At 57.4% G+C, this 10,491-nt stretch overlaps 1 protein-coding gene across 1 annotated transcript in view; it reads left to right on the plus strand.

Annotated features, from left to right (window-relative positions):
- Positions 1-10,491, plus strand: part of COL4A2 (collagen type IV alpha 2 chain) — a 162,884-nt gene that overhangs the window by 112,077 nt on the left and 40,316 nt on the right. Inside the window, exons 13-19 of the mRNA XM_077754005.1 lie at positions 1,045-1,080; positions 1,571-1,621; positions 2,546-2,590; positions 5,633-5,686; positions 6,546-6,612; positions 9,639-9,749; positions 10,151-10,300. Coding sequence (XP_077610131.1) covers positions 1,045-1,080; positions 1,571-1,621; positions 2,546-2,590; positions 5,633-5,686; positions 6,546-6,612; positions 9,639-9,749; positions 10,151-10,300 — 514 coding nt within the window. The remainder of the gene's footprint in view (positions 1-1,044; positions 1,081-1,570; positions 1,622-2,545; positions 2,591-5,632; positions 5,687-6,545; positions 6,613-9,638; positions 9,750-10,150; positions 10,301-10,491) is intronic.

The following is a 10,491-nucleotide window of genomic DNA, read 5'->3' on the forward strand; positions in this document are numbered from 1 at the left end:
CGGCGCCCGGGAACCGAAGTGAAAACCCCAAACGTGGAGTCTAATTCCGACTCTCAAGCACCAGTCCAGATGGGGTTTGGGTGCTCGGCCGTGGCTGGGAGAAGGCAGGCCTCAGGGACGAATCGCTCCGGGCAGCTGCGCCTCACTGAACAGCCACCTGACCGTTGACCCAAGTGGCTTGGGTGGCGGCTGGTGTGAGACGGAACGCCGAGGAANGTCATCAGGTGGGGTCCAGGCGGGACTCTGGCTCTTGCTGATGCCCTGACCGTCAGCCAGGTAGGGCCTCTGCCCAGTTTCAGGACAGGAGCCAAGGAGGGAGGGAGGCCAGAGCAGGTGTGATCGCTGCTGAGAGACTGCACGCTTGTGCGTCAGGTAGCCTTCAGCTTCTGCGGCAAGATGGGCGGGGGCGGGGCGGGGGCGCCAGGGCCCGGCCAGCCTCCAGGAGGCCGCTGCAAGTGATGGGGGTCCCGGTGCCGTCTCGGCAGCGATGGGGGAAAGAACCCGTGGCCGCTGCATGTCTTGCACCATTTTAGACCAAGAGGAATGGGAAAAAGTGATCATGTAAAACTGACCCTGCGTATAATGAAGCCTGCTTTGCTTGGGGTCTTAATATGTCCCAAATGTGTCTTTTCCCCTGAGGACCCCCCTAAGACTCTTTTATTCAAACGAACGCCATCGCTGGGGGCTCCTCCCGGGCACATCCTTTGCCACCGAACGTCACCGTGGGCCCGCGCTGTGGGGAGGGGGGGCACGTGGAGAGCAGACGCGGGCTGTGGGCGATGGGGGGGCTGCGGAGAGAGCAGACCGGCCCTCCCCGTCCTACCAGACGTGACCGGGGATTGAACCCATATTTGGAAAACCCAGAAGAAATCACACTTTTTTTTCTCTTGGGGTTTGAAGCTGCAAAAGGTAGGAGCTGTTTATTATGATTCACTCACAGTCACTGTTCACCGTCGCACGGATTACTTCTCTGCTATCGTAAACCCCCTCCGTCATTTCTGCTCTTGAATCAATGGCCTTTCTTACGCCTCATTGTGTTCACAGGGCGAAAAGGGGAGTGAGGGGGAGCCGGGAAGAAAGGTAAGCGGCTCAGTAGCTTGGTTTCCTCTCCCTGGGGGCCCCCCTCCCCACCCCCGCCCCCGGTGACCACGCACCGGGCTCTAGCAGCTCCACCTGTGACACCGGGCGGCGCTGTGACATTGCTTTTCAGAAAACAATTTTAGAATTGTTGCCCCTTTTGCGTAATACACACCAGCTAACCAGCGCGTCCTGGGGTTCGTGAACTGAACGCTGATACTTTAAGAGAGCAGGTGTGTGGGCGGAGGGCCCAGCGGGCTTGGCGGCGGCTCGGGTTCTGAGCCCAGCACGTCGTTGCTGTGCCGTCTTCCGTCCTTGTCACCTCCTGGGCGTCACCCGCTGTGTGATGATGCCGGCGGTGTCCTGGATCGATGCTGTGACCCCATGTCATGCAGGGCTGGACTGGGGACCTGGGGAGTCCCAGGGGGCTAGAACCCCGAGGGGGTGAAGTGGGCGGGCCGCTGCCTCACCTCTCATCTCTCTTCTCTCCTAGGGCATCTCCTTGAAGGGAGAAGAAGGCGTCATGGGCTTCTCAGGCGCACGGGTAAGCGATGTGTCCCGTAGCCGCGGTTTGCTTTGCTTGTGTGTTAAGTAGGCTCCATTCTTCAGAGCAGACGCGAGGTTCCCTGCAGGTGGAGCTGGAGGCACGGAGAAGCCCCACGTACCCTCCGCCTCACACGCACAGCGTCCCGGCCAGAGTGGCCCGCTGACCGTGGCGTGGACCCGCCGTCCCTCCCAGTAACTGATGTTGGAGTCTCTGTCTCCACTGCAGGCGGGCGGGGGCAGAGCACAGAGACATCTCCCCTGTGGGAACAGAAATGTAGACTGTCCCCAACACAAGAAGCTGATTCGTTTCCCCGAGGGTCCGACGCACCCCGAGCAGGACCGTGGGTGGGGTGCTGGGGCTCAGGGGGTGTCTCCCCCACGGACATTCAGCGCCCGTGGCTCCCATGCCCGAGGGCAGACCTCCGTCCTCAGAGCGTGCCCTCCGATGGCGCCTGTCCCTCTGTCCTCCCTCCATCGGCCAGAGCTCGGTCAGCTGCCACTCCTCCCCGCAAGTGCGCTGGGAAATGTGGCCAGAGCCGTGGGCCAGAACAAAGGCAGAGTGGCCTTGTGATGGCCCTCTGGTAGCCACTGCCGCTAAAAAGACTCGCGTTAGAATCTTTGAAAATAGGAAGAGACCCCTGAGAAAGTTGGAGTGCAGCTCTTTCAATACCTTTACCGATGGGACCGTACCGTCTTTCTAGATTTCTCCGTATTTCTTTAGGCAGTAGATGTGACGCATCGTATGAAAGTGTCCCTAAAATGACCCACCTCCTTCAGAAAATAAGAGGGTCTTCAGGTGGTTTTGATACTTCATAGTAAAGCATTTCACGTTAGCCCGCGTCAGGGGCCGTAACCGTGCCCTCCGGGAAGCGATGCCACAGGTTCTGAGGGGTCATCGCTTCTGTTTTCTGTCCCAACCCAGGGTGCGCCCGGCTTCGATGGCGAAAAAGGCTCAGCAGGACAAAAAGTAAGTTCGAGGCGCGTGTTTTCCTCACCACCACGTGTTAGAGATTATTCCACGCTAGCACGGGCGCGTCCACGGGGTCGTGGGAGCAGGCAGCACGGCGTTTCAGGAAAAAGACGCGCTGTACATGCCTAAGGAGCCCTCGCCGAGGTTCCAGCCGCTGCCGTGTGCAGCCGTCATGCCGCCACATGATGGGAACAAACCTCCCGGCACCCAGAGGCCAGGATTTCCATCATTCGGTCCCAGGAAGTGCAGAGACATAGACTTTTTAAAAATCAGTTCAGCCCCTGAATCATGACTCCGTGGAAGCCCGGGCTCCACCCTGCGGGCAGCAGTGAGCCATGTGGACACCAGGATGTGGGGCTCATCAGCCTCCGCGGGGAGCCCTCCCCCCCCCCCACCCTTTGTCCGGGGACTTCAGATGCACTCGGCCTCCAGGGTTCGGCTTCCGACCGGCCCTGGCTCTAGACCCGGGCGCTGCTGACCCTCGACTAACCCGCTCACAGCGGGACCAGCCTCGACCCCTTCCTGCCCGCAGCCTTGGCTCGTCTTACTCTTCCCGTTCCGGTCCTTTCATCCCAGACTCAGGCCGGGAAGCCGACACCAGGCTTTCCCTAATCGCAGCCATGTTCTCGTGACATTAGTAACTGACTCGGGTGCCCCCAAAGGCAGCGCTCCGGGAAGACGGCTGTCCAGGCTGACCCCAACCAAAGGCCACAAGGCCGAATTCCAGTGTGGGGAGTTCATTAATCAAGTGAAGAGACAGAGAACTGAGGCAAACATGAGCATCGACAAGGGATCCGTCTCCACCGCCCGCAGAACCGAAGTGCTGTATTCATGCTTTCATTGCCTGCCGCGTGCCAGGGAGTCATAATTCTGGGTTTTTCCTACACCCGGCACTCGGGAGCTACGTAGGGTTTTTTTCAATGTGGTCGGTTACAGCTGCCCCTGGAACTCACTGTTTATGTGAGACAAGACGCCGGGCTAGACACCGACCACCTGGGGCCTCTAACTGCTGCGGCCACATGCTAGCATCGAAGGCCCACATCTTCCAGGGGAGGACGGGGACACTTCCGGCCAAGTGGGACGTCTCTGCGGGGAGACAGTTTACTCAACCACACAAATAGGAAGTGCCCGGGACGCATACAAATGGTGGAGTCCCTGCTCGTGAGACCGCACGGTGGGCACTGAACATCATCTCACTTGACAAGATAATTCCTCCTTGACCGCACAGCCCTTGCCTCCCCCCCAAAACACAAAGACAACTCTTTAGAGTTGTTTCAACTCTTGGTGTGCCTGACAGTGGGGTTCCGCTGCCTGTGGTCTTACGTGAACCTAAGCACAAATTTCTCCCATTCCTCTGCTGAGTTCTACATAATACGCAGCCCACCCCCACCCCCCAGTCCGTTCACCAGCTGCTGAGAACTCACAGGGAAACTTCTAGATCACTGTTTTGGCTTTTGGGGTTCCCGCAGCCAATAGAGAGATGCATAGACAGAGAGAGCCAGTCGTGAGCGTCGCCCTGAGCACTCCTCAGTGTCGCCCTTTCCCCTGCGGTTTTCGGTGGTAACCGGCTCATTCCACACCTTTGCTCAGACACATTTCGGAAATGCTGGTGCTGTCGTGGCGTGGTACGCACCTCCTACCGGGGCGCCCACTGCTCAGTGCCGACGCCACACCCAGCCGGACGACGCTCAGGCGCGTAGAATGAGGACGACATGCACGTTTGGCTGCGTCCAGCAGGCGTCGGGGCTGAGTTGTCACGTGGGCGCACGCGGCCGAGAACCGAGCGCCTGTTGCCGGCTCTGCCCGTTGGCAAGCTCCCTGAGGACGCCTCGCCTATCTCAAGAGATGGCCTCCAAGGAGGAGATCAGGGACATCGGAGAAATTTGCCTTCACTGCTGAGTCTCTAGCTCTACCTACTGTGAAAGGAAGCCCGTCCACATCACAGGCCTGCCATGAAAAGCACAAAATTAACCCCATCGTTGCTTATGCTAAACACAGAACTTCCAGCATATGAGCCCCAGCATTCCAGAATATCCTGGAAAACAGCCAGACTGTGCATGTTTTATACCACTGATACCTGGTATTCTGAATTTGGGGCCTCACATTCATAATCTTGGCAAGAGGGAATGAATTTCTAGGTTTTTTAAAAAACTTTACATATATATCCAGCCATGATGTGGCTCATGAGAGTAATTCTCTTCCAATAAACATTCAAGAGAATTAGAAAGCAGTGCTGGGCACCTTTAAATGAAGAGAAGAATTCTAAATTGAGGTGCATTCATTAACGCTTCTTTTTGGTGCTCACTAAAATTTTTCAAAATCCCTGTTGGGGGAGGTTTGAATCGATGGATCAATCATAGAATCACTGAAGTGGGGCACCCGGCCCCCGTGCCTCCTGAAGTGACAGAGTAGGAAGGACACAACACGCCCTGTGAACAGTTCTTGCTCAGAAGGTGCCCTTGAGCCCCGGGAAGCCCGTAGATAGAATCGCTGCTGTAGAGGGACCACACGTCATCCATACCACAAGGAAGACTGGACTGCTTCCACCAGTGGTACCAATTTCTTCAACAGCAACGATAACAAAAGTTACCAAAAAAGTAGAAAGGAGGAGGAACCTATTAAGAATTACGAGGCTGGGGTGCCTGGGTTAAGTCGGTTAAGCGTCCAACTTCGGCTCAGGTCATGATCTCACAGTCCATGAATTTGAGCCCCGCGTCGGGCTCTGTGCTGACAGCTCAGAGCCCGGAGCTGCTTCGGATTCTGTGTCTCCCTCTCTCTGCCCCTTCTCTGCTCATGCTCTAACTCTAAAATATAAATATTTAAAAAACTTTTTAAATAATTATGAGGCTTAAGAGACCTATCAGCTACATGTCACATTTAGACTTTATGACCACAATCAGGGAAAACTGGGCACAGAGTGGGTAGTAGGTAATTTTAATGAACTGTTGTTAGTTTTATCAGCCATAATAATGGTATTGTGGTCACTTCTTTACATTCTATATTAGAGGTGAAAATAAGCACTGAACATCTTTCCTACAGGGAAGCAAAGGACTGGATGGTTATCAAGGGCCCGATGGACCCCCAGGACCCAAGGTGAGCTCACTTTTCCTCTGGCTGGAGGTCTGATCTCTTGCCATTCACCCCATCGGAGGAGGCATCCTCTGTCCTGTGTAATACTAGCTACGCAAACACACAACACCCCACACTGGACAGATGAGATGGACATGGATTTATCGGTCATGCGTCCGGGCCACACGGCCTTGCACGCCACACAAGGGCACGTGGAGGCCACACTCGGGACCTGCACCCAGGAGCAGAGTGGAGCAGTGAGGCTGTGGGGACAGGCTCTGCAGTAACAGGAGGGGGAGGTACCCCCGTTCCCAGGGGGGGATCTGATGCACTTGTTTGAAGAATGGGCTGGCAGGGAGGTGAGGCCCAGTAGGTTGGGGATCAGGTGGGCTGCGGGGGGCCAGGTGATGGGGGCCCAGCCAGGCAAGGAGACTTTCCTGCTGGTGGGAGCGGCTCTGGGGAGTTCAGCGGTTAGGCCTTCGGGGGGGCCGGGAGGCTCAAGGACACGAAGGCAGCACTTGAAAGTTCCCGTCTCACAATCCAGATCAGGGCATAGTCGCATCGCACCCAGCTTGGGTGTGGCGCAAGCTGGTAGAAGATGGGTGGCTGGGGCACACAAGGGAGTCGTCTACACTGCAGAAAGTCGTCCCTGCCACTTGTGGTGTTTAACAAGGACTCCAAAGCGAGGCCGGTGCCCGCCCGCCCTGTCGCCCCCTGGTGCGTCTGGCTGGCGGCTGGAATGCCCGGGCACCCCGCAGCCGAGCGGAGATGGCGCCCCAGCCCAAGGTCCACGTTCAGCTTCACGCCCTGGAAGGAGGCGTCGTTTCCGAAACTCCAAAAGGCGGGTCTCACATCCTCCCGTCTTCCTCTTTCCTTCCTCCAGGGAGAAGTGGGTGACCGCGGCCCCCCAGGCGCACCTGCATACTCGCTTCACCCCTCCCTGGCCAAAGGTGTGTATGTGATTTCCCCTGCGTGTTTACATCCCACAGGCTTCTCTTCTGTTTCAGATGCAGAGTCATAAACGGGCAAGAAAGGTTTTCTAAGTAAAACAAGGCAAAGCGAAACAAAAGATGTTTAGAACATAACCTGTGGAGAACATCAGTCTCGAGTACAACTTCCCTCAAATGCTTAAATGTGGCGCCACGGAGAGGCGCGCCTTTGCCGGTGCCTGAGCGCCCTCTGCTGGGCGAGCCCTGCCTCCTGCATGCGTTGTGCGGATTCTGGCTTCGCCACCTGTAAAGTCACTGGAGAAACCCAGTCCTTGGGCACATTCCGCCTCCCTGGCGGGAATCCCTGCCGCCCTCTCTGGCTTCTGCCCCACGGGCACCCAGATGCTGACGCCCCCTGCTGGCCAGTCTGAAGCCTGAACTTGGCCATCATCCATAATCTCTAAACAGCCACCTCCTTTTAAGGGGGGGAAGGGTTTGGCGGGTGTCTTAGCCAACGCCCCTCTCGTGACTTCACTCAGCCTCGCAGCTCGGCAGGATCGGTACCAAAATACGTCTAGTTCTGTGATAAGAACAGTAGGCTCAGAACCTTTTTGGATGTGAGTCCTTCTAGGTTAAAAAAAAAGTTGTCGGCACCCTTCTGAGTAACCCCACGTGTATTTACTTACGGGGGATTTATCCGTGTTGTGCAAAGCTCCAGGGATTTCAGCCGTTGGGGGCCACTGCTGTGTGCCCTGTTTCTAGAACAGCACCAGGCAGAGAGGAGGCTACCTGAGCGGCTGAACAGCACATGTGCTAAATTGTACACATCAGGAAGGGATTTTAAAGGGGGAGGTGTTTTATCTAAAGATGTCTGACGTTTTCTTCCTGCACCCGGTGTGTGTCCGCGGGTCGAGGGCTCCCTCCCCTGCTTGGTGCGGACCGTCTGTCAGGTTAAGAACAGCCTTTGCACGTGCTCACCTGTTGTTGGTGAGAACTTACACTGGCACAGGGCTGAGGACATCCTGGCCGAGCCCCCGGGGGAGTTCTGTGCAGGGCGGTGTTGAAAAAACACCGCTGGTCCCCCTCCCCAAGTACAGCTGCGTGTGGCGTTCTTGCAAATGAACACATCCCGGTAAATGGGTATATTTCGAACTCCTGCTCAACACCTCGGATCGCCCTCCCTGCACGGCTGGCACCCCTGGGGTTCGTGGGGGGTCCGTGGGGTCCATGGGGTGTCAGTGGGGTTCATGAGGGGTCCGTGGGGTCCGTGGGGTGTCCATGGACTCTAACACGCCTCCCAGGCCAGAAACCCCAGGAAAAGGAACAGGAAGGTGACATACTTTCTGTGATTCTGGTGAAATGCAAATACTGTCCTTGAGGCTTTGGGAACATAATTTTTTAAATTAACCTTGGCAATTTTTCAATATTCACTGCACGNCAGTGGTGAGCTGGTAGGCGAGGGCTCCTGGGCACCACAGGCTGATGAGCGGGTTCCCTCAGGGAAGAGAGGAAAATAAATACCTTCACCAAGTAGCCTCGCAGGAGCTGTCGGGATCCAAAAGGGCAGGGGGGACTTGTATTTTTTTCTTCTTCTTCTTCTAATGGTTGCAAGGTAACTAAAACAAGTAATCTTGCTCTTCTTCCAAACAAATGAGAGCATCCGTGGTTTTCCCTTTAATCTCGTCTCTTATTCAGCCCTAATGGCTGGCATCTACGCAGTGCTGGCCGGAGCGCGGGCAGGGGTCTAAGTTTGTTAGACCCTCATCCTCGATGATGGATTTACTTTTCCTAACTGGCCCTTGAGATGCGCCTGATGTTAGTCCTGTTTTGCTGGCGGAGAACTTGAAGCACAGGAAGTTAAGTAACTTGCCCAAGGTCACTGTAAATGAGTGGGGGAGCAGGCTTCAGCCGCCGGCCCCCGTGTGCGATCCCAGCACCCCTCCCCCACCCCCCTCCGCAGGGATGTACACAGGCACACAGGCATCCTTAATTCAAGGGCTTGCTTTTGAGATTTAAAAAAAAAAAAAGTAAAGATCCCATGCGGAGTGAAGACTTTCCTAACAATTGTTAACACCTATGTGGTAAAACATATGTGGTAAAAACATTTCTCTCATCTTTCCCAATTGTGTTCCGGAAAAACAGTGTGTTGCACAGTAAAGCATTGCCGTTTACCTGCAGAGAGCACGGCGAAGCCACTTCGTGTGTTTGCTTCGGGATAGGGTTTGTGAGAGCGCTCGCATATGCTATCCCCCCGCAGACAGCCGGGAAGAGCGGATCTGCGGGGAGCTGGGGCTCTGGGGACCAGGGGCCTCACGCAGGAAGCCACCCCCCTCGCCTCCTGGTCTTCGTGCACGGAGCCTGGTGCACGGGGGTCCCCGTACTGTGGCTTCCCTCTTCGTTCCCACTCCAGACCCGGCTGCCCGTCCAGCCTGCTTCCCCGTTCACGGTCCCGCTCTCCCGCCGAGCCCGGCGCGCCCGGCCCGCTGCTTTCCACTGGCTGATCTCCTCTCCGGATGCCCTCCCGCCACCGCCCTCCCCTCCCGTCTCCCGGCCCCGTCAAAGTGCACCTGCGTCCCACTGTCGGGCTGCCGAGTGCCCGTGGCCACGAGGCCTCGCGTGTCTGTAAAAGTGGGGCTACCGCACTCCCCACCCCACGGTTTATGGGAATCGGGAGAGGATTAAACACGGAGCCCGGTGCACAGCAAGAGCTCCGAAGTGCTGCCTCCTCCTAGGATTTTTATTCTCTGTCTTCCCTCAATGTCCGATTTCTCCCCGAAAGAATCTCTCCCCCTTTTGAAACGGAGATCTGTAACTTGCTGGCATCCTCTGCCTCCCTATTGCTTATGACACTTATGGGAATCTTGGATCGCCCCTATCTGATTAGGAATGAGCTCCTGAAAAGCAGAGACCCCATAGAGTAAACACTCAGAGCCCCACCGTCCGTCAGTGTACGAGACATACGCGTAAATACGGGTTTGGGGGAAACGTGCACATCCGAAGCGGGTCCCGGACGCGTCCTGTGCTCACCGGAGTCTGTCCGGTTCCAGGTGCCAGAGGCGACCCAGGATCCCCAGGGGCCCACGGAGAGCCAGGAAGCCGGGGCGAACCAGGAGACCCGGGCCCCCCAGGCCCCCCCGGCACGTCCATCGGAGACGAAGGTAATGGCTGCGTGCTCTCAAAAGTAAGACCAAACGTCCGTCCCCTCGGGGTTGACGCAGAGACGGCCCCTTCTTGACGGCGCGGTGCCCTCGCGGACAAGGCGCAGCGGCTCTAACGGGCTCACTGCCTGCGCCCGGTGTCTTCTGGGCCGGCTGGCGGGAAGAGCGTGGGCAGCCGCACCGTCCGCAGCCAGGCTCACGGCTGTCCGACCGTCGTCTGGGGCGAGAGGAGGGGCTTTTTTAAAGTGCAACTATGGCGATGGGGCCCACCGACCGCATCCCCTCTTGAGGTCCCGGCCGGACTGTAGATCCGCGGGCCCCGGTGGCCTCCTGGGGACGGGGATGCCGACACGGATGCCGTCACGAGTCTCATGCTGCTGGTGGTCGCTGTGTCTTTTCAGATGGCAAGAGAGGTCTGCCAGGTGAAATGGGGCCCAAAGGCTTCCTAGGAGACCCAGGCATCCCCGCGCGGTACCCCGGCCCTCCGGGAGCGGACGGAAAGCCGGGGCTCCCGGGGCCCCCCGGGCCTGCCGGACCACCTGGACCAGACGGTAAGTGGGAGGAAGCTCAAGGGGTGGCTTTCGTGTGCAGACGCAGCAGGCTGGCCCCGGTCAGATCTCTCCCGGGCTTTTTCTACGAAGTCATCCCGTGAACCAGTGCGGAGCGCCAGGCTGCTCCGGGCGCGCACAGAAAAGCCAGTGGCGGAGGAAGGGCAGCAGCAGGCCCGGGGCCGCTCCGGGGG

This window comes from Crocuta crocuta, unplaced genomic scaffold, assembly GCF_008692635.1.
Source record: "Crocuta crocuta isolate KB4526 unplaced genomic scaffold, BGI_CrCroc_1.0 scaffold31, whole genome shotgun sequence".
Taxonomy (NCBI): Eukaryota; Metazoa; Chordata; class Mammalia; order Carnivora; family Hyaenidae; genus Crocuta; species Crocuta crocuta.